The 27,647-nt window shown below is 39.7% G+C and overlaps 1 protein-coding gene across 2 annotated transcripts; it reads right to left on the bottom strand.

The window, feature by feature from the left end:
* Positions 1 to 281: 281 nt before the first annotated feature.
* LOC104672732 (solute carrier family 22 member 9) lies at positions 282 to 26,981 on the bottom strand. Of its 2 annotated transcripts, none has more exons than XM_010376583.2 (9): positions 26,883 to 26,981; positions 24,338 to 24,492; positions 24,074 to 24,242; positions 22,877 to 23,000; positions 19,042 to 19,157; positions 3,828 to 4,042; positions 2,326 to 2,434; positions 1,667 to 1,870; positions 282 to 762 (listed from the first exon to the last, which is right to left on the bottom strand). In XM_010376583.2, the coding sequence occupies exons 1-9, from the start codon at positions 26,930 to 26,932 to the stop codon at positions 702 to 704; spliced, it is 1,203 nt and encodes a 400-aa protein (XP_010374885.1). In that variant the 5' UTR covers positions 26,933 to 26,981; the 3' UTR covers positions 282 to 701. The 2 variants fall into 2 exon arrangements, with proteins under 2 accessions (XP_010374885.1, XP_010374893.1); XM_010376591.2 differs by having other exon boundaries at positions 462 to 759.
* Between the last annotated feature and the right edge of the window lie 666 nt (positions 26,982 to 27,647).

The following is a 27,647-nucleotide window of genomic DNA, read 5'->3' as shown; positions in this document are numbered from 1 at the left end:
ACTTTTTGTATAAGTATCAGATTTTTCATTGTAATTATCCCACCAGTTACTCTATCAAATAATTGAAGAAGAAACATTGTGTTTAATATTATTCAATCTTCCTATCCAGAAACTTGCTAGGGACTTGCAACTATATAGTCTACTATGATTTATTTTAAAGTGTTATGTAATTTTCTTCAAACTTTTTCTATGATTATTTGTAGATAGCTTATATTTAGTTATTTAGTACCACAATTGTGAAGTGAATCTACTTATTCACTATATCTTGTTATTTATTTTAATTTCTTTCTTTCGTTTTTTTTTTTTTTTTTTTTTTTTTTTTGAGACAGCATCTCGCTGTGTCACTAGGCTGGAGTGCAGTGGCCCGATCTTGGCTCATTGCAATTTCCGCCTCCCGGGTTCAAGTGATTCTCCTGCCTCAGCCTCCCAAGTAGCTGGAATTAAAGGCATGTGCCACTATGCCCAGCTAAGTGTTGTATTTTATTTTAGTAGAGACGGTGTTTCACCATGTTGTCCAGGGTGGTCTCGATCTCCTCACCTTGTGATCTGCCCGCCTTGGCCTCCCAAAGTGCTGGAATTACAGGCGTGAGCCACCGCGCCCGGCCTTGTTATTTATTTTCTAGATTTTGCTAGTGTCTAGGAACAGTCCTGATTGTTCCCTTCGTTTGGCTCATTGATCAGCAGTCAGCTCCTGGAATTCCCTAAAACTGTGTTACTTTCATGCTGGGACCCTCCTGCTTTGGTTCTCTGGAGTCTTTTCTCCTGGAACAAACACAAAGAAACCAACAAACAAAAAATCACAAAAATGAAAAGACATGGACTAAGCGTGTAAGTCCTGCATTCTTTAGGGCATGTTGCTTCTTTGTCCATTAGCTTTGGTAAAAACCATATCTCTGTCCCCAAGGGACTGAGTGAACCTTGTGAAGCAAAAGATGAAGCTCCCAGATTAGGATCTGGGAAGGCAGCTTAGATACCTTCTACTTGTCATCCTTGGACACCTGGTACAAGCTTGTCCAGCCCATGGCCCACAGGCTGCTTGTGGCCCAGGATGGCTTTGAATGTGGCCCAATACAAATTTGTAAACTTTCTTAAAACATTATGAGATATTTTTGTGATTTTTTTTAACTCATCAGATATTATTAGTGTTAGTGTATTTCATGTGTGGCCCAAGACAATTCTTATTCCATTGTAGCCCAGGGAAGCCAAAAGATTGGCTATCCCTGCATCCGCAGACTCTTCAGTGGCCTAGTAGTCAGGCCTGTAAGCACCGGCAGTCTCAGACAGCTTATAGACATCCATTGGCTTGCGGGTTCCCCAGGGATGAAAATCTGGTGTTTGGATCTCTGCATGTTTGTAAAATACCTTCAAGAGTGTGCACATCACACTAGGGCAGGGAGGGAAGAGGAGACCTAATTTTGGTTTCTTCACTACAAACCTTTGACAAGCTGGGCAGAGCTGGTCTGTGTGATCTGGAGAGCCTCAGGGGATGTCTGAGGTCACTGTGGGAAGGCATGAGGCTGTACCTAGACCTAAGGCACTGATTACATGGGCAAATCCTCAGTCTATGCCTTTTGGGAGGACAGTGACCCTAAATGGTATTTTGCTTTCCTCAGCACAGACCTTTAGCACACAGATCCTCTGAGGGGCAACTGGGCTATTTACTCACTCATTTTTCTCATCCTGGATGGTGTCCAACAGAGGCTTGTTCCTGGTTTCAGGAAGGAGGAGGAAAGCAAAGCCAGAGATGAAGGGCAAGACTCCATAGATGATCCAGGGCAGGGGTGGAGAATATACACTTAGGATGATCATGAGGGGAGCCAGGGCTCCTGCAGTATTAGCAAAGGTTGCATTGATTCTCATAGCTCTTGCCCTTTGAGTGGAAACAGCAATACAAGAATATCTGTTAAAAATCCACACAGGCAATTTGGGATTTATCATTTTGCTCTAATTATGAGGAAACATTTAGACACACAGAGGTGATGAAATACTCCTGTGTTTGAAATTTTCACTTTTATTTGCTAGCAATTAAATTTTCAGGTCACAAGTGCATTAGATGCATGTTCATCATTTAGGAAATACTGCTGTCCTTAGCACCAACCTCTCAGGTGGCTCAGAAGGTTGTGTGGGATGCTCTAATACATCAAAGGACTTAACACAGTGGCGAAAAGTCAGCTTGAGATAAAGTTGGTCTATAATTATTTGTGTTTATGACTGTTACAATTTACTTTCTTAACTAACCAGTCTTAGATTTCTTCCCACAAAAAGTGTCAATTATCTGAGAAAGGTCCATTTTGAACCTGACAGGGCATACATAAGGTTTTGTACCTGATTATGGTGGGAATTACTTCATTTCCATGGGCAAAAGCAAGGGTATTGGCAAGAGAAGACGCTCCTAAACCCAGCGTTGCCAAAACCTCACGCAGCATCTGCACTTCTGGAGAAAGGAAGAACACAAGGCCTTAGGAAATTTGAGCTGAAGGAATCAGCATCCCCCAAGCTAGAAGTGAAAAGGACTGTATTGGAGGTGTTTGCAAGGTTAAAATGTACTGCAGGGAAACTGCATAGAGGCAAAGAATGTGCAGTGGCTGATAGCTGAGAAACGTGATTTATCTTCCCCTTGAGGCTTAAACAGTGAATAAAAAGGATCTGAGCTATTACTTCACTTCTCACTATATATCAGAGATACGCCATAGCAAGAGAGAGGCATGTAAGTTGAGCTGAATGTTTTTTCATTTATTCTGTCCAGGGACTCCTCTGCCTACCTGGTAGAACTGTCATGTGTGCAATACTTGGGAGTGTAAGACCCATCCATGTTCTCCTGGCCTTTAAAACCTAGGACATACACAGTATTGACATGGGGCTAGGGTTGCAGAAGAGAGTCATAAAAGATCAGGAGTTCTATGTTAGGAGAGAAGCTAGACATTATCAATGTTTTAAGGATCAGGAATAAGGAACTCGAAAAGAGGAAAAAAAGTCAGACTTTAGAAAGCACTGAAAGGGTGTTTCAGAGTCTTGTTTCTATCCAACTGAAGAAATCCTGTCATAGCCTCATGACACTGGAGGGTTCTGTTGCTTTGTAGCACACTTGGATCATTGCTGGCATTCAAGAAGGGGAGTGGAGCACACCAATCTGGGATCCTGTTAAATACATTACTACACTAAGAGTTAGGTGAAGACTGGTGGCCACCTGGGTTCCCTTACTTATTACATATGATCAGTTAATTTCTTAAAATAGAATCTACAAGAGGCTATTAACTGACAGTTTCTTCATTTCTACTGTACAGTTCTTTACATAAAGATGGGGCACTTTTGTTCCCTTGAAGTCAAGATGCCTCCCCTAAACCAGGATTGTAGTTAAGGTGACCTAATACAAGGCCCACAAGTAGATACATGGGAATTAGGGAGTACTTTGTCACTGAAGCTGTAGGAATAAGAAAGAGCCCAGACAGAGGAAGTAGCAGTATTATGTCCTCATGTTGGGAAACAATGACAAGGCCTATACCTTATACTCATTTAAAGTTTGATCGGCCAAAGAGTAAGTAAGTGATTGTTGTTGTAGAGAAACCATCAGAAATAAATGGCTTCAGTTTCTTAGTATTTCTTGAATATGATGAGGACAACCATATAATAGAGCCAACCTTTACTCATCTGTGACTCGTTTTCCAGCAACTTGTGGCAGAATCTGTCCCAAATCCCCAGATTGTTGTCAGGAAATCCTGAGAACCCCATTCTCCCTTTCCTTCTGGCTTCAGATAGGTGTGACCAGTACAATCCCTGAGAAAAGAGGGAAAGGCATTTTCTTTCTTCCACCTGTGATCTTTTCTCACCTTGTAGCACAAGTACGATGGCCAGAAGGCAGATTGCCAGTAGGAACATGAGAAGCATCTGGCTTGCTCGATGCTTCATGTATTTCAGTGCCCAAGGTACAACACAATTGGCCAAGAGGATGACTGCACCAAAGAGAGTCTGCAACAGGAAAACATTGTTCCCCAGATGCTGGACGTTGAGATTAAGGCCAAAATAGGCCATGAAGTTTGCAAATCTGTGATGATTAAAAAGGAAAGGGACATATTATAATCTGTGTAGCCTACATCCTACAAATGAGAATAATATTGGCCCAGGCAGCTAGGGATTGTTAAAGTATAAAGGATGGGTCTATTTCGTGGAATATTTTCTTGCAATGTGATTTTTAAAAATCTATTAAGTGACAATGATAACATTATGGAACTCTTTGTGAAGAAGTTATTAATACTAGACAAGAGGCTGGAAGTTAGATGCTTAAATATGTTCAGAAAGGGATACAGACTGCGTCTTATGAAGCAGGATAATTTCTGAAGAGTTTTCAAAGGTACCTTTGGTAGCTTCTATTTGATAAAAATGAGACAAAAGTATTATACTACCTACAAAGATGATGACTAAAGGTGTGGGAAGAGAGTTCCATTTGAGAATGCTGCCACCTTCCTCCGCAAAAGCACACCAAGTCTCCAACTCATATTTCAACCACCAAGTTCTGTCTCTCAAAGCTAAAATAAGAGTCAAAGAGAACTGAAGATACCACAATATGTTGATTTTTAAATTACCATAAAATGATGGTAAGATGATGATGGTCATAATTGTCATTAATTTTTTGGAAGACAGCAAGTGTTTTATGGATGATTGATTAAACTATAGGGCCTGGGATTTATTTATTTATTTATTATAACTAATTGCTTTTATTAGTATTCTAAAGCCAATTTGCTCACATGACAACAAAAACCACTGCAAGACAATTCAGTATCCTGAGGGCCATAAAATTAAAAATAAAAATTTACAGATATTAGTCAAACTCCCAGTGAGTACCTCAGGGGCTGAAATGTCCATTTACCTCCATTACAATCAGAAACATCACTAAAATGTACGACTTATTGAGTGACAGATTGTATATCCACAGCATTCACTGTGTAGCTGGTCCTGTGTAGTAAATCCAGAATGGAACAAGGAAACCTATTTTTATATTACTTATGTTTAATGGCATATAACCTCGTGATGGTTTTGCTTATTAGCATAGAAAGGAGTCAATAATTTTTATTATGTATTCAGTATACGTATGTATCTTATTAGAGGGAATTCTTACGATTTTATGTTGTCTCATCATTCATTTTGATTACAAGTTTAACTTTCTCACACCACAGCAGGGCTTAGTCACCCTTGACACAGTTTCTAGTTCTTACACCACTTCCAAATGGCTCAAGCCAGATGCCAGAGATAACTTAGAGGCATCTCTCCTGGCTAGCTGACTGAGTTCCCTGCTTTCCTGTTGCTTCCTTTGAATGAACTATTCAGGCATTTGCCTGCAAACTTTAAGTGACCCACACCTGATTTCCTTATATAAACTGCTAGTTGCCATGTATTCCTTTTATTATTATTATTACTGTTAGTATTTCAATAGCTTTTGGGGAGCAGGTGGTGTTTGGTTACATGGATAAGTTCTTTAGTGGTGATTTCTGAGATTTTGGTCTCTCTGCCAGTTTCTTCATTTCCACCTCATCTGACCCGGGAACAGAACACTGCCCTCCCAATTCATTATTCTCTCCTTTCCCAGGATCTGTAAGTAGACGTCTCTGAATTTGTTTTCTCTTGTGGTGGTATACTGAATTTATGCTTTCTGTCTGAAAACTTAGGGGCTGTTTCAGGCTGGGTTTTCCCTAGGTCTGCAGTGAGAACACAATGTCAGGCAACCAGAGCCAGAGCAATGGTCAGGCAGACATAAACTGGACGTGGGTCAGATAAGAGCCCCAAGGGCATCTGCCAGTATAAACAAGCTTCCTGTGTGAAGGTTCCCCTGGTCACGGGTCTAACAACTAGGCATCAGGCCATCCACTGAAGGAAAAGTGTTGCGTGAACACTGTAAACCCCTACATCCAGCTCCCATTCCTTTCCTTTTTAGGGCAGGGTTTTTAACCACTGTGGTACTGAAATCTGAATTTAGCTGGGGGCTCTCAAAACACTTATTTTTAAAATATTGTGATAAAAATATATAACATTAGATTTACCTACTTAACAGATTTTTAGGTACAGTCCAGTATTCACTGTAAGCATAATGTTGAACAGCAGATTTCCGAGACATTTGCATCTTGCATAACTGATACTTTATGCCCTTAAATGACAACTCCCTATTCCCCTCTGCCCCCATCCCAGCAAACCACCATTCTACTTTCTGCTTCTATGCGTTGGCTTTTTTAGATATCTCATATAAGTGAAATCAGACAGTGTTTGTTCTTCTGTGCTAGCCCAAGGTTCATACCTGTTGGGTATGCCCTTTTTCTTTCTTTTTTGAGGATAATATTCCATTATATGTATATAACATAGTTTGCTTATTCATTCATACGTAAATCAATAGTTAAGTTGCTTCCATATCTTGGCAATTGTGAATAATGCTACAATGAACATATGGGAGTGCAAATATCTCTTCCAAATACTGATTTCAATTCTTTTTTTTTTTTTTTTTTTTTTGAGACGGAGTCTCACTCTGTCGCCCGGGCTGGAGTGCAGTGGCCGGATCTCAGCTCACTGCAAGCTCCGCCTCCCGGGTTTACGCCATTCTCCTGCCTCAGCCTCCCGAGTAGCTGGGACTACAGGCGCCCGCCACCTTGCCCGGCTAGTTTTTTGTATTTTTTAGTAGAGACGGGGTTTCACAGTGTTAGCCAGGATGGTCTTGATCTCCTGACCTCGTGATCCGCCCATCTCAGCCTCCCAAAGTGCTGGGATTACAGGCTTGAGCCACCGCGCCCGGCCATTCAATTCTTTTTTTGAAGAATTGAGATCCCATAAGTGAGAATACTGAATCATATGGTAGTTCTAACCTCCACAGTGTCTTCATGGTGGGCGTAGCATTTTATATGGCCACCAACAGTATACAAGAGTTCCAATTTCCCCACATCCTTTGAACACTTATTTCTTGTTTATTTATTTTTGTTAATGATAATCCTAATAGGTATAAGATACTATTTCATTTTTTATGTGTTTAATCCTCCATAAAACACTTCATATTTTATATCCTTTTCTTATCTTTTTATCTCTTTTTCTTCCCTAATTGCTCTTGTTAGGATTTCAAGTACTATACTGAATAGAAGTGTTGAGAGTAGAATCCTTATCTTGTTCTTGATCTTAAAGGAAGAGTTTTCCGTTTTTTATTGTTGAGTATAATATTAGTACTGGACTTTTCATATTAGTCATTTATCAGTGAGCTTTATACGTTCATAGGCTCTCATGCTGCCCTTTAGTGCCATTTTTTAAAGTTCAAGGTTTCCCTTTGGAAATAATAATAATGGAGGTAGGGTACTGACAGACTCACTTAACTTTTGTTTGTGTGGGAAAGTATTTCTTTTCATTATTGAGGGATGGTGTGCAAGATACATTGATTTTTGTTAGCATTTTATTTTTTCATCTCTCTGAACATATCATCCCACTCTCTGTTGGCCTACAAGGTTTCTGCAGAAATCTGCCATCCCCCAATTGTCTTATGGAGGACGTTCTCTTAGTATGCAACAAGTTACTTTATCTTGCTGCTTTCAAAATTCTCTATTGTCTTTGATAATTTAATTAGAAAATGTATTAATATGGAATTTTTTGCTTTTATATATTTATTTGGTTTTTAGTCTTCTGACAATATTAATTTCATTTAATAGTCTGAAATTCTTAGAATCTGTCCATTTATCCCATTGTCAATTATAAGTCATTGACTTTTTATAACAATCTTTTGTATTGATATATTTTGGAAAGTGTTTTTCTTCTTCTTCTTTTTTTTTTTTTTTTTTTTTTTTTTTTTTTTTTTGAGACAGAGTCTTGCTCTGTCACCCAGGCTGGAGTGCAGTGGCCGGATCTCAGCTCACTGGAAGCTCCGCCTCCCAGGTTCACGCCATTCTCCTGCCTCAGCCTCCTGAGTAGCTGGGACTACAGGCGCCCGCCACCACGCCCGGCTAGTTTTTTGTACTTTTTAGTAGAGACGGGGTTTCACCGTGTTAGCCAGGATGGTCTCGATCTCCTGACCTCATGATCCGCCCATCTTGGCCTCCCAAAGTGCTGGGATTACAGGCTTGAGCCACCGCGCCCGGCCTCTTCTTCTTAAATCTTCCTTCAGGGAAGCTGAAACATAAGTTGATGAGCATGTACATGTGTGAACTTCAAAAAATGGTGAAATGTGAGCAAACATACAAATATTCTAAAAATGTCAGTGTTTATGGGAATTTTAGTGTACTTAATTTCCAAAATAATTACATATTGAGTGAAGACAGTATAGTGTAAAAGGAAAGTAATATGGTATAATGGCTATAAGTGCAAGATTTAATGTCAGATTAGTGTTCAAGTTCTGAATGTACCATTTACTAATTATGTGATCTTTTAAAACATAATTTTATATTTAGTTAAAAAACTTTATTATTATTTTTTTCAACTTTCATTTTAGGTTCAGGGTACACTTGTAGGTTTGTTACATGGGTAAATGTTGCAGTGGAGCCCAAATAGCCAAATCAATCCTAAGCAAAAGGAACAGAGTGAGAGGCATCACACTACCTGATTTCAAACTACACAACAAGGCTACAGTATTGAAAACAGCATGATACTGGCACAACCGCAGATACATAGACCAATGCAACACATTAATTAGATAACCCAGAAATAAAGCCACATACCTACAACTGCCTGATCTTCAACAAAGCTGAAAAAAGTAAGCAATGGGGAAAGACTCCCTATTCAATAAACAGTGCTTGGATAACTGGCTAGCCATATGCAAAATTTTGAAACTAGATCCCTTCCTTTGACCATATACAAAATTCAACTCAAGATGGATTAAAGACTTAAATGTAAGATATAAAAATGTTAAAAACACAGAAGAAAAGAGGAAATACCACGCTGGACATCAGTCCTTGCAAAGATTTTATGATAAAGACTCCAAAAGCAATTGCAACAAAACCAAAAATTGAAAAGCGGGAACTAATTAAACCAAGGAGCGCCTGAACAGCAAAGGAAGCTAACACCAGAGTAAACAGACAACCTACAGAATGGGAAAAAAGATTTGTGGGTTATGCATTTGACAAAGGTCTAATGTTTGGAATCTATAAGGGACTCAAATAAAGCAACAATCAAAAAACAAACAAACGAACAAACAAACCCATTAAAAATGGGCAAAGGACATGAACTGACAGTTCTCCAGAGAAGACATACACATGGCCAACAAGCATATAAAAAAACTTATATCACTAATCATTTGAGAAATACAAACCAAAACAATAATGAGATAGCATCTCACACCAGTCAGAATGGCTGTTATTAAAAAGTCAAAAATTAACAATGCTGTTGAGGTTGTGGAGAAAAGGGAACACTAATAAACTGCTGGTGGGAATGCAAATTAGCTCAGCCACCTCAGCTTTGTTCTTTTTGCTTAGGATTTCTTTGGCTTTATGGGTCTTTTTTGATTTTGTATAAATTTTAGGACTAAAAAAAATTCTGTGAAGAATGTCGTTGGTATTTTGATAGAGATTGCACTGAATCTGTAGATTGCTTTGGGTAATAGGTACATTTTAACAATATTGATTCTTCTAATCCATGCACACAGTATGTCTCTATTTTTCGTATCAGCTTCAATTTGTTTCATCAATGTTTTATTGTTTTCATTGTAGAAATCTTTCATTTCTTTGGTGTAGTTTATTACTAGGTATTTTACTTTTTGTAATGAATTGCAAATGAGATTGCTTTCTTAATGTTTTTCAGATTGTTCTTTATTGAAATATAGTTATGTTAATTATGTTTTATGTTGATTTTGTATCCTGCAACTTTACTGAATTTTTTGTTTATTCAGATAGATTTTTGAGAGAGTCTTTAGGTTTTTGTAAATATAAAATCATATCATATGCAAATGAGGACATTTTGATTTCTTCCTTTCCAATATGGATTCCCTTTATTTTCTTCTCTTGCCTAGTTGCTCTGGGTAGGACTTCCACTACTATATTGAGTAAAAGTGGTGAACATGGGCATACTTGTCTTTTACATGATCTTAGAAGTAGAGCTTTCATTTTTTTCCCAATTCTCTATGATGCTAGCTGTGGGTTTATTACATATGACCTTATTGTTTTGAGGTATTTTCCTTTTATGCTCAGTTTGTTGAGAGCTTTTATCATAAAGAGAATTTGAATTTTATCAGTTGCTTTTGGCATCTGTTGAAATGATTATATAACATTGATTCTACTAACATTATGTTTTATGTTTATGGACTTGCCTATGCAGAACCATTCTTGCATCCCTGGGATGAATCACAGTTGATCGTGATGAATGATCTCTTTAATGTGTTTTAAAATTTTGTTTGCTACTATTTTGTGGAAGATTTTTACACCTATGTTCATCAGTGATGTTTTCTTTTTTGTGTGTGTTTGTTTCTGGTTTTGGCATCAGGGTAATGCTGGCCTTGTGAAATGAGTTTGGAAGTATTCCTCCCTCCTTTATTTTCTCAAATAGTTTGAGTACAATAGGCATGAGTTCTTCAAATGTTTGGTAGAATTCAGTTGTTCTGAAGCTATCAGGTTCTAGATGGTTCTTTGATGGGGGACTTTTTATTACTGCTGGTATCTTGCTGCTGGTTATTGCTCTGTTCATGGTTTGTATTTCTTAATGTGTCAGCTTGGTTCAATCAATGTTCTGTGTGTCAAAAAAATTTATCCACCTCTTCTAGGGTTTTCCATTTATTGGCATAAAATTGCTCATAATAGTCTCTAATGATCCATTGAATTTCTGTTATGTCAGTTGTAATGTCTCTTTTTTATCATCAATTCGATTTATTTTTGTTTTTTCTATTTTTTTCTTAGTTTGCATAAAGGTTTGTTGATGTTGTTTATTTTTCACAAAACAACTTTTGACTTTTGTATTTTTTGTGTCAATTTCATTTATTTCTTGCACTGATCTTTATTATTTCTTTCCTGCTACTAATTTTGGGTTTCACTTGTTTTTGTAGGTCTACTTCTTTAAGATGCATCCTAGGCTATTCGAAGTTTTTCTACTGTTTTGAGGTGGGTGTTTATTTCTATAAACATACCTGTTACTGCTTCTTTTGTCATATCTCAAAGGTTTGGTATATTGTGTTTCCATTTTCATTTGGTTCAAGAAATTTTTAATTTTCTTCTTAATTTCTTGATTGACCCATTTGTCATTTAGGAGCATATTGTTTAATTTTCAGGTATTTGTATATTTTTCAAAGTTCCTTTTGTTATTGTTTTATTCCAATGTGATCAGAAAAGGTAACTTGATATGACTGAAATTTTAAAATTTCCTGGGAAGTTTTTTGTTCTAACGTGGTCTATCTAAAGAATGTTGCACGTGCTGATGAGAAGAATGTACATCCTGTATTTGTTGAGTAAAATGTTCTATAAGTGTTTATTAAGCCCATTTCATCTATCATGAAAATAAAGTCCAATGCTTCATTTTTTATTTTCCATCTAGAGGAACTTATCAATGCAGAATGTTGGTTGTTGAAATTCCCAACTATTTTTGTACTGGGGTCTATCTCTTTCTTTAGTTCTAGTAATATTTACTTTATATATCTAGGTGTTCCCATGTTGATAACACATACATTTGCAATTGTTATATATTCTTACTGAATTGACCCCTTTATCATTATATAATGATCTCCTTTGTCTGTTTTTACAGTATTGATGTGAAATCTATTTTATTTGATATCACCATAGCAGCTCCTGCTCTTTTTTGACCTCTGTTTGCATGGACTATCTTTTTCCAGCCATTCATTTCTAGTGCAGGTGTGATTTTACAGGCGAAGTACATTACTTATAGGAACTTAGAGTTGGGCCTTGTTTTTTAACCCATTTAGCTACTCCATGTCTTTTAATTGGAGAATTTAGTCCATGTACATTCAATGCGATTAATAAGTAAGAATTTATAACTGCCATTTTGTTGTTTGTTTTGTGGTTACTTTGTAAGTCCTCTCTATACCTTCTTCCTTTCTTTTTTGTGTGTAAGTGACTTTGTGTGGTAGTATGTTTTAATTTCTTGCTTTTCATTTTGATGTGTCTATTAGAGATTTTTTGCTTTGTGGTTCATATGAGGCCTGCAAAAATACCTTATGATAAAGTATTTTAAAGTCTAAATTATTTGCCTTAATACGGATGCATGCGCTGAAGTAGAAAGTTTATTTGAAGAAATAATAACACAGAATGAGGAGGAGGAGCAAGATGGCTGAGTAGAAGCCTCTAAGGTCATCTTTCCCACAGGAACAGAAAATTTAACAATTATCTACACACAAAAAGCAGCTTCATAAGAGCCAAAAATAAGGTGGGAGATCACAGTACTTGGTTTTAATTTCATATCACTGAAAGAGGCACTGAAGAGGGTAGGAACGACTGTCTTGAATTGCCAATGCCAACCCTGCCCATCTCCCAGCAGTGGCTGCCTGGTGCAGAGAATCTTTGTGTGCTTAGGGGATAGAGAGCACAGTTATTGTGGGACTTTGCATTGGAACTCAGTGCTGCCCTGTCACAGAGGAAAGCAGCACCAGACAGAACTCAGCCAGCAACCACGGAGGGAGAATTGAGACCAGCTCTAGCCAGAGGAGAATTGCCCATCCCAGTGGTCAGAATCTGGGTTCTGGCAAGCCTCACTGTCATGGACTAAAGGGCTATGGGGTCTTAAATACACTTAAAAGACAGTCTTGGCTACAAGGACTGCTATTCCTAGGCAAACCCTGGTGCTGTGCTGGGCCTGGGGTCAGTGAACTCGGGGGACCTGTGATCTAGTGAGAGCCCAGCAGCTTGCAGCTCCAGGAGAGAATTCCCCTTTGACTTGAGGAGAGGAGAGGGAAGAATAGAGGACTTTGTCTTGCAACATGGAACTATTTCAGCCACAGTAGAACAGGGTCCTGGGGCCTGCATTCCAGGACATAGCTCCCAGATGACATCTCCAGACATCTCCAGGGGCAGAAGGGAACCTACTGCCTTGAAGCGAAGGACCCAGGCCTGAGAGGATTCATCACCTGCTGACTAAAAAACCCTGGGTCCTCAATAATCATCAGTGCTGGTCAGGTAGTTCACTCGATTGGCCTTGGGTGAGACTCTGCATTGTGCTGGCTTCAGGTGTGACCTGGCACATTTCCAGCAGCGCTAATTAAGGGAAGACACTCCTTCTACTTGAGAAAAGAAGAGGCAAGATTAAAGGGGGCTTCGTCTTGCAGCTTAGGTACCAACTCAGTCACAGTAGGATAGAACACCAAGTGGGGTCTTGGGGTCCATAAATCCAAGCCTGGGCTCTTGGATGGCAGTTTTGGACCTGCTCTGGGCCCAGGGGAGCCCATTTCCCTGAAAGGTAATTCTCAGTCCTGGAAGCAGCATTTACCACAAGCTGACTGAAGAACACTTAGACCTTGAGTGCACATCGGCAATAAGGATGTAGTACTTACCATAAACCTGGAGTGGTGGTGGCCATGAGATGACTCCTCTGCTTACGGAAAAGGGTGGGAAGAGTGGAAAAGACTTTCTTTTGTGCCTTGGGTGCCAGGTCAGCCACAGTAGAATAAAACACCAGATAGATTTCAAAGGTTTCTGACTCTAGACCCTGGTTGCTGCATGGCATCTATAGACCCACCTGTGGTTGTGGGGAACTTGTGACCATGAAGGGAATAACATGAACCTAGCCAGCTTTGACACCTGCTGACTGTAGAGCCCTAGGGCCTTGGGCAAACCTAAGCAGTAGCCAGGCAGTGATTACTATGGGCCTTGGGGGATACCCAGTGCTATACTGGCTTCAGGTCTGATGCCGTGCAGTTCCAGTGGTGGTGGCCACAGGGGTGCTTGTGTCACTCCTCCCCCAGCTCCAGGCAGCTCAGTATAGAGACAAAACTCCCATTTATTTCAGAGAAAGTAAGGGAAGAGAACAAAAGTATCTGCCTGGTAATCCAGATAATTCTTCTGGATGTTATCCATGACCATGATGTCGGTATATCTGTGAGTCTGCAAGAACTGCAGCATTACTGGCCTTGGGGTCTCTCCTAATGAATATATGTCTGCAGTGATGAAAAACAGATCAAATCACCAAAGTTCCTTTGCATACATGGAAAAATTTCCCAAGAAATATGTGTACAAACAAACTCAGACTGTGAAGACTACAATGAATACCTAAGTTTTCAGTGCCCAGACACTGATGAACATCCACAAGCATCATCACCATCCAGAAAACATTATCTCACCAAGTAAACTAAATAAGGCACTAGGGACCAATCCTGCAGAGACAGATATGTGACCTTTCACACAGAGAATTAAAAATCGCTCTTTTGAGGAAAATCTATGAAATTAAAGATAACACAGAGAAAACAATCAGAATTTTATCAGATAAACGTAACAAAGAAATTGAAATAATTAAAAATAATGAAGCAGAAATTTTGGAGTTGAAAATGCAATGGGAGATCAGTGTTTGGAGGCTTGTATCATGAATTTTAGCTCCAGAACAACTGCAGGAACAAAACAAATCCTGAGAAGACCCACAGACCCTTTGAAGGAAGCAGACTGCTCCTGCAGGAACCAGGAGATACCCCAAATACTATGAGTGCCCAAACTGCAAAAGTAGAAAAGGGAGATCCTCCACCCCTGAACACACACCCCCACTGGGGAAACTGAAGGTCTAGTTTACAGGTTTCTGACCTTACCTGGAACTGAGTTAATTGAGAGCCAAGAGAAACACAGGGGTAGAGGAAGCAGCAGGAAAGGCCCTGGGAGCTTGCTGGGCCCCCAAGCCAGCCATTCCTGCCTGGCACTACAGGGATCCTTTGCGGGGGGCTGTGGACAGAGGCAGAGAAATGTCACAGGGAGAAGGACATCTCCAGCTGAACTTTGTAATAATTTGAACTGGATGTGAAGCCTTCTGGCCACAACTTGGGAGAGAGTGTGAATTTGGCCTGCAGACTCCACAGGCAGGGGAAGAACTAAAGCCCTTTTCTTTTGAAGCTGGGAGGTGGGCAGCCTGGGGAAAGTTTTAAAGCCCTGCTCTCTCACTGCCTGGAAAACAGACTCGGTGCTGTTAGTGGGGCACAATGGGAGTGAGACTGGCTCTTTAGATTGCGTGGGAGCTTGGCGAGGCCTGTGACTGTCGGTTTCCCCTACTTCCCTAACAACCTCCATTACTCAGCAGAGGCAGCCATAATACTCCTAAATACACAACTCCTTTGACCTGGGAACCTCACTCCTATCCCCAACAGCAGCTGCAGCAAGACCCACCCAAGGAGAGTCTGAGCTCAGACATGCCTAGTCCTACTCCCACCCGATAGCCTTTCCCTACCCAACTTCCGAAGACAAAAGGCATATACTCTTGGGATTTTTAGGGCTCCACTCACTGCTGGTTTCTCTCCACAGTTGATGCTCTCTGGAAAGTTCCACCCCCAGCCAGGAGGCCAACCAGCACAAAAACAGAACATTAAACCACCAAAGCTAAGAACCCGCATAGAGTCAATTTCAACCCCCTGCCAACTCCAGTGGAACAGGTGCTGGTATCCATGGCTAAGAGACCAATAGACAGTTCAAATCACAGGACTCTGTGCAGACAATCCCCAGTACCAGCCCGGAGCCTGGTAGACTTGTTAGATGGCTAGACCCAGAAGTGAGATAACAATCAATCAGCTTCTTAAGCTGATAAGCAACTACAGCAAAGTCTCAGGATACAAAATCAATGTATAGAAATCACAAGCATTTCTATACACAAACAACAGACAAGCAGATAGCCAAATCATGAATAAACTCCCATTCACAATTGCTACAAAGAGAATAAAATACCTAGGAACACAGCTAACAAGGAAAATAAGGACCTCTTCAAGGCTAACTACAAACCACTGCTCAAGGAAATCAGAAAGGACACAAGCAGATGGAAAAACACGCCATGCTCATGGATAGGAAGAATCAATATCGTGAAAATGGCCAGACTGCCCAAAGCAATTCATAGATTCAATACTATTCCCATTAAACTACCAATGACATTCTTCAAAGAATTAGAAAAATCTATTTTAAAATTTATATGGAATGACAAAAGAGCTCATAGAGCTGGGACAATACTAAATCTAGGCAACACTATTCAGGACATAGGGATGGGCAAAGATTTCATGATGAAATCACCAAAAGCAATTGCAACAAAAGCAAAAATTGGTAATGGGATCTAATTAAGCTAAAGAGCTTCTGCACAGCAAAAGAAACTATCATCAGAGTGAACAGGCAAGCTACTGAGTGGGAAAAAAGTTTTTGTAACCTATCCATCTGACAAAGATGTAATTTCCAGTCTACCAGTAACTTAAATTTACAAGGAAACAAACAAACCAACCAACCATTAAAAAGTGGGCAAAGGACATGAACAGACACTTCTCAAAAGAATACGTTCATGTGGCTAACAAACACGTGAAAAAAAGCTCAGCATCACTGATCATTACAGAAATGCAAATCCAAACCACAATAACATACCATCTCACACCAATCCGAATGGCAAATATTAAAAGTCAAGAAATAACATGCTGGCAAGGTTGAGGAGAAATAGGAATGCTTTTATACGTTGATGGGAAGGTAAATCAGTCTGACTGCTATGGAAGATGGTGTGGTGATTTCTCGAAGATCTAGAACCGGAAATACCATTTGACCCAGCAATTCCATTACTGAGTATATATGCAAAGGAATATAAATCATTCTATTACAAAGATACTTGCCCAAATATGTTCATTGCAGCACTATTCATAAGAGCAAAGACATGGAATCAACCCAAATGCCCATCAACGACAGACTGGATAAAGAAAATGTGGTACATATACACCATGGAATACTATGCAGCCGTAAAAAATGAGATCATGTCCTTTGCAGGGACATGGATGAAACTGGAAGCCATTATCCTCAGCAAACTAATGCAGGAACAGAAAACCAAACATTGCATGTTCTCACTTATAAGTGGGAGCTGAACAATGAGAACACATAGACACAGGGAGAGAAACAACACACACTGGGACCTGTTGGGGGTTGGGTGCAGGAAGGGAGAACATTAAGAAAAATAGCTAATGCATACTGGGCTTAATACCTAGGTGATGAGTTGATAGGTGCAGCAAATCACCATGGCACATGTTTACCTATGTAACAAACCTGCACATCCTGTACATCTACCCCAGCACAGTCATTGTCTTCATGTACTCCCTGACTTATTTTGGTCATTTGAAATATTTACAGTATTTCTTTGTTGAATTTCTCACTTTGTTCCTTTTTCTCTTTTTAGATGGAGTCTCGCTCTGTCGCCAGGCTGGAGTGCAGTGACACGATCTCGGTTCACTGCAACTTCTGCCTCCCAGGTTGCAGTGATTCTCCTACCTCAGCCTCCCAAGTAGCTGGGACTACAGGTGTGCGCCACCATGCCCGGCTAATTTTTGTATTTTTAGTATAGACAGGGTTTCATTATGTTGGCCAGAATGATCTCGATCTCTTGACCTTGTGATCCACCTGCCTCGGCCTCCCAAAGTGCTGGGATTACAAGCATGAGCCACCATGCCCGGCCTGTTCATGCATTTTTATCTTGACTTATGTGTGCATTGTTATGGTAGCTATTTCTAATTTGTTATCACGTTATTCATACACCTCTCTTTATGGTCAGTTTCTGGGGATTTTTTTTGTTGTTGTTCCCTTTTGAGTCATGTTTCTCTGTTTCTTCACGTTTTTTGAAGCTTTGCATTGGTGTGTGCACATTTGAAGAAACAGCTCCCTGTCCCTATCTTCCCAGACTGGCTTTTATAGGGAAGACCTTCACCAATCAACCCAAACAGAGATTCTGGGGGCCTGTCAAACCTTCTCTGTAAAGTGTCTTATCTGTATTTGTGTGTGTATATTTCTGATCAGAGAGATCTACTGGTTTCTGTTTTAAAATATCTTGTAATCTCTGGCTCCCTGTGGTGTCTGTCTGCTGTGCTATGAGCTCTTTGATGCAGCAGGATGACAGTCAGATGATTTTTATCTTGTTTTGTTCCTAAGATATCTAGAGTATCTGGAGTCCCACTGGCATCCTGGGTGGGAAAGACAAAAACACATTTCTTGGGCATCTCCCTGAAAAACTGGAATGTTGGACACATACTGCACTCCCTTCCCTCCCTCCTGAGGGAGAAATCTAGAATTGCCCATGTTATTTTTATTGCACTGAGCTGTGCCAGTCACAGATTTTCTTTGTACTCACCTTCTATTCAGTGACCCAAACATCCAAATATGCAAGTTCCATAAGTGCTCTGAGTGAGGTGAGACAAACACCAGTTCCTCACACAGTGTGTCAAAAGGCCCAGATGTGCATGAATGCTCCGCTCCTTCCTTTTCTATGAGGGAGCGGTCATAGGCCAGGGTGTTCTCCCTTGGCACTGAGCTGAAACAGCTTTGGGAAGGGGTTGTCCTGGGTCAGGTGAAATTACTCTTCTTACCCATTTCAGGGCAAGTGTTCTTGGGTTTGTGCTCATCTACAACATCATTTACAACATCTTACCTCTATTTTGGAAATCTCATAGGGGCGTTTGGATCCAATCATTGTTAAATCAGTGTTTCTGTGGGGGATTACCAGGTAGGACTTCCTATTTATGATTTTTCTGTGCTTGTGATCATGTCCTAGTGTTTTAGAAGTTTTTATGTACTTTGATCTGAATTACATATCAAAATATGGAAATATTCATTGAGCTGTATATATTTGTGTACAAAATTCTCTTTGTAATTTACCTCATTAAACTGGAACGAACACATTAAGAAACTTCAAGCCAAAGCGTATACTGTAATTGAAGTTCTCAGCATTGGTGTCCAGTGATGAGCCTGATAGGGTGTTGTGATAAACAAAAACTACTGCATAAATCAATTCTGTGTCAGTCTTTTCACAACTCTTTTACTACATTCAAACATAGCAATTCTCTTTACGGCTTTCTCATCTTTTACGTGCATATCTGTTTCCTCAACATGCTGTACTACTTGAAATGAGAACAAGATTCCTGTCTCCAGTACTGTAACTTACCCTCAAACACTGCATGAAGCTTACCTCGTAAAGGACAGGAGGGAGATCCTTTTACATATGTTGGGCATGTGGAGCAATTCACACGGAGGTTTTTTTTTCTGTGCTGCCTCCAGTTCTTTTTTCATGGTGGATTGCAAAATCTTCAACAACAGCAGCAACAATAAACAGTTGTCAGAAAAGAGTAGGCACTGTAGGGGCACTGGTCAACCCACAGTTGAGAAGTGTGATGACCGCTCGTTCTGTCTGGTGGAAAATATAAGCCTTAAATGCAATGATACGTGTAAAAATGATGTGAAAAGTGAATCAGGACGTTAAAGCAGTCTCCAGGAAATGATGTATCAAGGATATTTTAGGCAAGAGATCCAAGTGGCTGCAGAGCATTGAAAAGGGTATGTATGTTAGAGAACCAGACCGTGATGGGGACTGAATAAAGATTATAGTCCAAATGAAGGCCAAATTGGATTATAGTCCAAAGCTCCATTTGGACCACATGGGCCCCAAAGACATGGACATTGGTTCTCAGCTCACTGCCCTTGGTGAAAAACAGTTTGCCTCAGAAAGGAGAAAAATTTCCTGAGAGAACTCATTTTGGTTCTTGGCTCAGAAATACTGAAGGTTGGGGAAGGAGGGGCTGCTTTCTCCCTAATCTCGTGCTTCCATGAGGAATAACTCTCAAAAGGGACTATCCTGGCCCTTCTGTACATACCCTCAGCTACCCACAAAGAACTGAGTTGTTTGGTTGGTGAGTGTGGGAGAATGCCATAGGCATTCTCCAGTGCCCAGAACACTTTTAGAAAGAGATCAGATTCAGGTCTGCTTTCTGGGCTACACCCTATATTTATCAGGTCAGGTTTTGTACCTGTTCAAAAAACTGGGACAGGTAAGTTCAATTATGAAATGAAGTGTTAGAAATCCTGTTGATGGTGGGTATTGAAAGTCACATTCTCTATTCCAGTTCTCACAGTAGTAAAAAACCTAAATTTTTTGATCTTCATGTTTCTAACCACTTTAAATATCTCTGGGTTATATGTGATCTGGGCAGAGGAGATGTATGTTATTTACTGGGCTCCCAGACCCATAAGACCAGAGTAATTAATGGATTGATATTGATATAATGTGGAGCAGCTTTAGGTTAGAGGGTTGTCTAGAACAGATGCATTAGGAAACCTGTGAGATGGAGGTTAAAACAGGACTAAGACCAGACATTTATGAATAATCATTACAAAATAATAAATTCAAATTTAAGCAACATTAGGTATTCAGCGATGTATAAAATCCGTTTTCCATTACCAAGCTTCAATTGCATCTCATAAGCAATGCTCTCTTTTTTCCCTGGGGAACTGATGGGACCATCAGTTCCCATTTAGTTTAATAATGCATCGTTCCTTTTTGACTCCAATGCTCTTGTATTTGTTTTTTGTTTTTTACTTTCCAACTATTATTTTAGGCTCAGGGGCACATGTGCAGGTTTGTTACGTGGATAAATTGCGTTTCATGGGGGTTTGGTGTATAGATTATTTCATCAGCAAGTTAATAAGCAGAGTACCCAATAGATACTTTTTTGATCTTCACCTCCTTACTTACCTCCTTCCATCTTCCACCCCCAAGTAGGCTCTGGTGTCTATCGTTCTCTTCTTTGTGTGTATATATACAACGCTCCATTTGGACCAATGTTTAGCTCCTACATATAAGTGAGAACATGTGGTATTTGATTTTCCTTTCCTGCATTAATCGGCTTAGGATAATGAACTCCATCTTTATCCATGTTACTGTAAAGGACATGACCTCTTTTTTGGCTGCTTAGTATTCCATGGTGTATATGCATTACATTTCCTTTGTCCAGTCCACTGTTGATGGGCATTTAGGTTGATTCCATGTCTTTGTTATTGTGAAAAGTGTTGTGATGAACCTACGTATGCATATGCCTTTATGATAGAAAGGTTTGTATTTTGGGGGGAATACACTCAGTAATAGATTGCTGGGTCGAATGGGAATTTTATTTCTCAAATAAATCTCCACACTGCTTTCCACAGTGCCTGAACTAATTTACATTTCCATCAAAAGTTTTTAAGTGTTCCCTTTTTTTCTGCAGTTTCACCAGCATCTGTTATTTTTTGACTTTTAAATAATAGCTATTCTGACAGGTGTGAGATGGTATCTTATTGTGGTTTTGATTTGATTTATCTAATGATTACTGAGGTTGAGCATCTTTTTCATATGCTTGTTGGTTGTGTGTATGTCTTTTTTTGAAAAGCGTTTGTTCGGCTGGGCACGAAGACTTACGCTTGTAATCCCAGCACTTTGGGAGGCCAAGGCAGGTGGATCACTTGAAGTCAGGAGTTCGAGAAATGAACTCCTGCATGTTCTCACTTATAAGTGGGAGCTGAACAATGAGAACACATAGACACAGGGAGAGAAACAACACACACTGGGACCTGTTGGGGGTTGGGTGCAGGAAGAGAGAACATTAAGAAAAATAGCTAATGCATACTGGGCTTAATACCTAGGTGATGAGTTGATAGGTACGGCAAATCACCATGGCACATGTTTACCTATGTAACAAACCTGCACATCCTGTACATCTACCCCAGCACAGTCATTGTCTTCATGTCCTCCCTGACTTATTTTGGTCATTTGAAATATTTACAGTATTTCTTTGTTGAATTTCTCACTTTGTTCCTTTTTTTTTTTTTTTTTTTTTAAGATGGAGTCTCGTTCTGTCACCAGGCTGGAGTGCAGTGACACGATCTCGGTTCACTGCAACCTCTGCCTCCCGGGTTGCAGTGATTCTCCTACCTTAGCCTCCCAAGTAGCTGGGACTACAGGCATGCGCCACCACGCCCAGCTAAGTATTTTTAGTAGAGACAGGGTTTCATTATGTTGGCCAGAATGATCTCGATCTCTTGACCTCGTGATCCACCTGCCTCGGCCTCCCAAAGTGCTGGGATTACAGGCTTGAGCCACCGCTCTTAATCCTCTCCTTTTTCAATAAAATGAGAGAAAATGTGTTTTTATTGTCCCCAGTAGCATTATTTTCTGTTATCATTTCCAATATTTGGATTTAAATCTGTCCATTGATATTCTCTGTCATAGCAAAGCTTCATTCAGGCTGTTACCTTGACTTATTCTGTTATTCATGATCTAGTATCATTTGTGCATACCACATTTTAAGATTAATACTTTATATATGTGTATAACATGGATAATATTTAACTTCAAGATCCATGACAACATTTATCTTTAAGATCTGGGGTGGATTAAAATGAGAAAGACTTCTCACAGGCATTTCCACTTAGTCATGCTTTAGGAACTTATAGTAAGTGAGTGAGTATAATGAAACTCCAGACAAACGGATTTGGATTGATATGAGCACTGCAATATTTCCAAGGAAGAATGGAATCTGGCATAGGTAGTGCTTCACTAAATGTATCATGAATGTATGATTGAAAGAACAAATAAGTGAACCTCTTTATGTTCTGTTCTGTTTGCTCACTAACCCTTCCTCTGGCTTTACTACCCTGAAAGAGACCCACAGAATAATAAATGGGAAGGAATGAACTAGTTTTGGTTACTTCCTATTACACCTTAGAATGAGTTCAGTGCAAAATCTTTACAATAGTTAATACTTTGTGACTCTGCCTCCATTGAGGAAAATATCTGTGTCTCATCCTTTCAGCAACAGCATATTCCCCTTCAATGTTAACCCAAACAATACTGAAACCCATTAAAAATGATAATGAGGTGATACAGCCCATAACCATACCTGTGTTCCTTTTTTTTTTCCCTTATGGACACTGCTAAGTATTGATGACAAGTTATGTCTTCCCTACATCCCATGTCTAGCTCCCATCCAGCTCACCTCCAGGGTTAGGGTGTCTCTGGCATTTTTCATTCCACTCCTGTGTGCAGCTTTTCTAAGTTCCTTTAAGCCTTCCTCTGGTTTATTGTTGATAATGAGCCACCGAGCAGACTCCAGCAGCCAACTGACCAAGGAAGAGAACAGAGGGGCAGTCGACTTTCACTTGCTCATTTCTTACATTAGTTTTTTCTGAAGATGTCTTCTCCCTCTAAGCTAATATCCACCACTTGTTTGGTTTTACCAGGAAATGTAAACTCACATTCTCTTGGACCATAACTAGAAAAATATGAGATGACTCCTCCATCCAGTACACGTTCACTGTTGGGAATGCAGACTTGGAGTCATACAGGCTCCCTTCTTACTCGGCAAGTTTACCTTGGACCTCCTGACACTGCAGCATGAAGGACCATCACTTGTACAGATAGATGCCTGCCAAGGTCCTAGTGAGGTCATAGCTTATGTCTATTCTTAATGTGTTCTTTTTCCTAAAATAAATTCCCTCAAATAATTTATGCATGCTTAAGGCCTCATACAGCTAGAATCACTCCTGGTCATATCATCAGGTGATATGAAATTTCAGGTGGGCCGGGCGCGGTGGCTCAAGCCTGTAATCCCAGCACTTTGGGAGGCCGAGACGGGCGGATCACAAGGTCAGGAGATCGAGACCATCCTGGCTAACCCGGTGAAACCCCGTCTCTACTAAAAAATACAAAAAACTAGCCGGGCGAGATGGTGGGCGCCTGTAGTCCCAGCTACTCGGGAGGCTGAGGCAGGAGAATGGCGTAAACCCGGGAGGCGGAGCTTGCAGTGAGCGGAGATCCAGCCACTGCACTCCAGCCTGGGTGACAGAGCAAGACTCCGTCTCAAAAAAAAAAAAAAAAAAAAAAAAAAAAGAAATTTCAGGTGAATGAAATTACAAATAAACAATAAATAACTTTGAGTAAATTATATCTCTTACAATATTTGAGATATAATTTTAGAGAAATATTTGTTGGTTACCTTATATTGAAATTTCATTGATTGTCCTCAGTTTTATCAGGAAACTCTGTGTGTTCTGCTTGTATTGCACATCAAGCACAGATTATGAGAGGATGTGCTCTCAGGTTTACACAAAGAACAAAAAAAAATTCAAGTGTCCTAGTTCCACGTATATTCTCATTCCAGTATCTCATTAAGACAAAAGAAGCGAACTCATACCTTGAGGTCAGAAAGATCACAAAGTGTGGCACAGACACCACCAGCTGGAGGATATGCCAGTCTCGAATGGTAAAAGCCAGGCCTGCCAGGGTCATAAATGCAATACCAGAAGTACACATTCCCAATGTAATTCCCATGGCCTGAAATCTGTGTGTTGCCCACTCGGCTACTGGAAGAAAAAACAGATAAGGCTTTGACTTCAAAGGTGGAGTTTCAGTTTCAAAGTCACAGTTTGGGAAATGTGGATCTAAAGTGTTGACTTACTTAACATAATAGTATTTGTTATGAGGTTCATTGCAGCAATCCCAGACAAGAAGCGTAGTGAACAGTAGATGAGAAAGGTGGGAGCCAAGGCTGCACAGGTGCCAACAATGGCGACCTGGAGGTAACACCATCTGAGCATGAACCTTCTCCCAAACCTGAGAAACAGAAACAGGTTAGATAACGGGAACAATAGCAACAAGTGGAAAAACTTAGCAAAGAGAAGGCACACTTCGAAACTTAAAAGATGTTTAACGAGTGAAACTTTGCATTTGAAGCTTAAAGAATCAATAATCAAGGCAGATCTCAGACAAAATGTTCCCTGTTTCTAAATAGATACTGAGTAGATCAAAACTTATTTTCCAATCTTTTGGCAGTATATTTTCGACACCAATTGAAACCACATAAGACAGGGTGGAATATTGGACATTTTAACATATCAAAAGTCCCTTGTACTAACACACAGTGTACTAATAACATAATGTGTCTCCTATGTACTTTAGCATAGTAGAGAGTCTGAGCAGTGCATAGCCTATAAGGCATCTAAATCTAGATGTAGAAGTCTAGGACAGTGCAGGCTATGGGTATACTGATGTGAAAGGAACATCCATAGAACAATACATCAAAGTTGCTAAAGTGTTGCAGGGGAGAGAAAAAAAAAAAAGAAAGAAAAGAAAAAGGGAATTTAGTGTTTTACTGTTTTCTGGGAAAACAGTTGTCTCTGTAGGCAACTGCAACAATATAGCCTGTGGTGAGGCAGGATTTCAGCTGTCACCAATGTCATTGGCATTGTATCAAAGGTTTTAGCTACTTCCGGAAAGAGATTAAAAGGAAAAAATAGAAAATTAATGATCTGAACTATTCCACCTTGCAGATGATATGATCAAGTTGGGAAATCTTAAGGACTCCATAAATTGCCACTAGAGCTAATAAATTTATCCAGTTGGCAGGATGTAAGTTTACTATGAAAAAGGTAATTATCTTTACATATATGTACATAATTTACATGTAAATTATCTTTACATATGAATTAGAATTAAATTTAATAAAAAATGCATGACTTTTAACATAAACTACAAAATATTGCAAAGGGGAATTAAACAAAAATCTGCCTTAATGAAGAGCAATATTATATTTATAGATCAGAAAATTCAATATTTAAAAAATGTCAGTCTTACCCAAACTGCTATTTAGATTTAATGCAATTCCAATAGAAATCTAAAGAAAATTAGATTTCTCCCTTTTCTCACATCATAATGTAATTCCTTGTTTTTGACTTTTACGTTGGTGGGACACTATAGTATGTAATCTTTTTGTTGTTCTTGTGGTACCTAACCAAATGGTTTTGCTGTTAATTCATCTTATTGCAGATAGTACTTTATTCATTCCCTTTGCTGTAAAAATTCTTTATGTGAATATCTGCTTATTTATTAGCCTATTATTAACGAGGTTATAGATTCTTTCCGATTTTAAGATATCATAAACAGTAGAGTGAGTTATTTCAAAACAATCAGTTTGATCATAGCCTACTCTGCATGTAATCACATAATATTTCCTCTTAAGTTTGTGAGAAATATCAAAATCCTTAGGTTATCTTGTCCTATCATCTTCAGCTGATTCTCCACTGTCATCTCCTGCCTGGCATCTCCTACCCCTTCTTTTACCACCCTGTGATCTATTAAAATTGGTCCATCTGCATTTTCCCAGGACAGTATCACAGAGGACTGGGTGACTAACCATTGGAAATTAACTCTCAGACTCTTAGCTCGCTCTACATTCCATTTCCTGTCATACACTCAAGGTTCCCATTTTCAGGTGAGACACCAGAAGACATGATGTTGGTGGATGGCAAGGGGCACTTCAAGTCCCTCATGACCATCAGAGGAGACGTGGTTGGGTGATCATAATTGTACCCTGCCATGTCAGGAGACAGACAGCAAGGTGAATATCCCAAACTTCTCACACCGCAGACTGTGATAGTGTTATCCTTGGATTACTTACCTCACATGGTTCTAAAAAGCTGTTTTTGCAAAGACAATAATCAAGTTTCTACACATAATTTTTCAACATGCCACCAATGATACCTTCAAATATACCCTACAGGTTTTAGAGGAATGCATGCTCATCACACTTGGAACTATGATGTAATGACCATTCTCTGGGCACAAGCCATCAGCTCACAGTGTCCAGGTGGGACTGGACCTGGTACTCCTCGCCAAGGCTGAATCCTCTGTGATGAAACATCTTCTTTTCTATTCCCTTAGTTAACTCTTTCTCATATTTCTAAATCACATGTTGTGGAACCTTCTCTCTAAACCCTGTCTTGAAACACCCCCAGTTCACATGGAGATATCATTTCTGTGTCCTGCATCCAAAGCTCAGATTTTAAAAATAGCACTCAAAATACTGATTAAAAATTTCCTTTTCTGTTTGGGGATCAAGGCAGCCTCAGGAGAGTGTAATTTGTAGTAAGTAATTCTAGATGAAATAATGTTTCTTACGTTGATAAAAATGTCCTTAAAGAGAGCTGTGATCCATACGCACTCACCTGTCTGATAAATGACCACCTAGGATGCCTCCCACCATCATTCCAGCCATGAATACAAATTTAGCCACTGAAGTCAGTGATTGAGAGTCACATACCAGATCCCACTGGAAAAGAAGGAAGCCAGCACATCCATGCTTATTACCCCTCAGTGTAACTTGATCAAAACTTCTTAGCATGATCTGCAAGTTTCCTAATATTAAGTCTCTAACTTCCTCTCCAACTTCCTTTTTCATATAGCCTAGGTGTGCATTAGACTACACCATATAGGTTTGTGTAAGTACACTCCATGGTGTTCACACAACAAAATCACCTAACAATGCATTTCTCAGAGCATATTCCTGTTGTTTTGTGACGCATGACTGTGAACATTTTATATCAGAGGGTGAATATTTAAGTACCTATCCGTTACTCACTATAAGAACCTTGAAGACCTTATCTTGCACTTATTGTATCCCTGGAATGAGCCTAGAAAAGTTTCTCACAAATGCAATGTGAATAAATCAACAAGCCTAGAAAAACCAGCTTGCCATGCCTTACTCTGCCCTCCTTCACTACCCTGAATTTGCCCTTTCTGAAAAACTTATGTTCGAAATGAGTTTCTGCTGTGATTTGACTTGAAGCAGAGAGTTGTTAAAGGGGAAAGGTTGTACCATGTTTAAATTGCTCTAATTAGTTCACACTAACTCTTTAAGCCAAAATTCAATACTGAACAAGCAAAGCACTGACTTTCAGTACTTTTCACACTTTCATACTTTTCTCAGAAGG

Source organism: Rhinopithecus roxellana, chromosome 15 (genome assembly GCF_007565055.1).
Source record: "Rhinopithecus roxellana isolate Shanxi Qingling chromosome 15, ASM756505v1, whole genome shotgun sequence".
Taxonomy (NCBI): domain Eukaryota; kingdom Metazoa; phylum Chordata; class Mammalia; order Primates; family Cercopithecidae; genus Rhinopithecus; species Rhinopithecus roxellana.
Note: the sequence above shows the minus strand (reverse complement) of the source record. Positions and strands in the feature narration are given on the sequence as shown.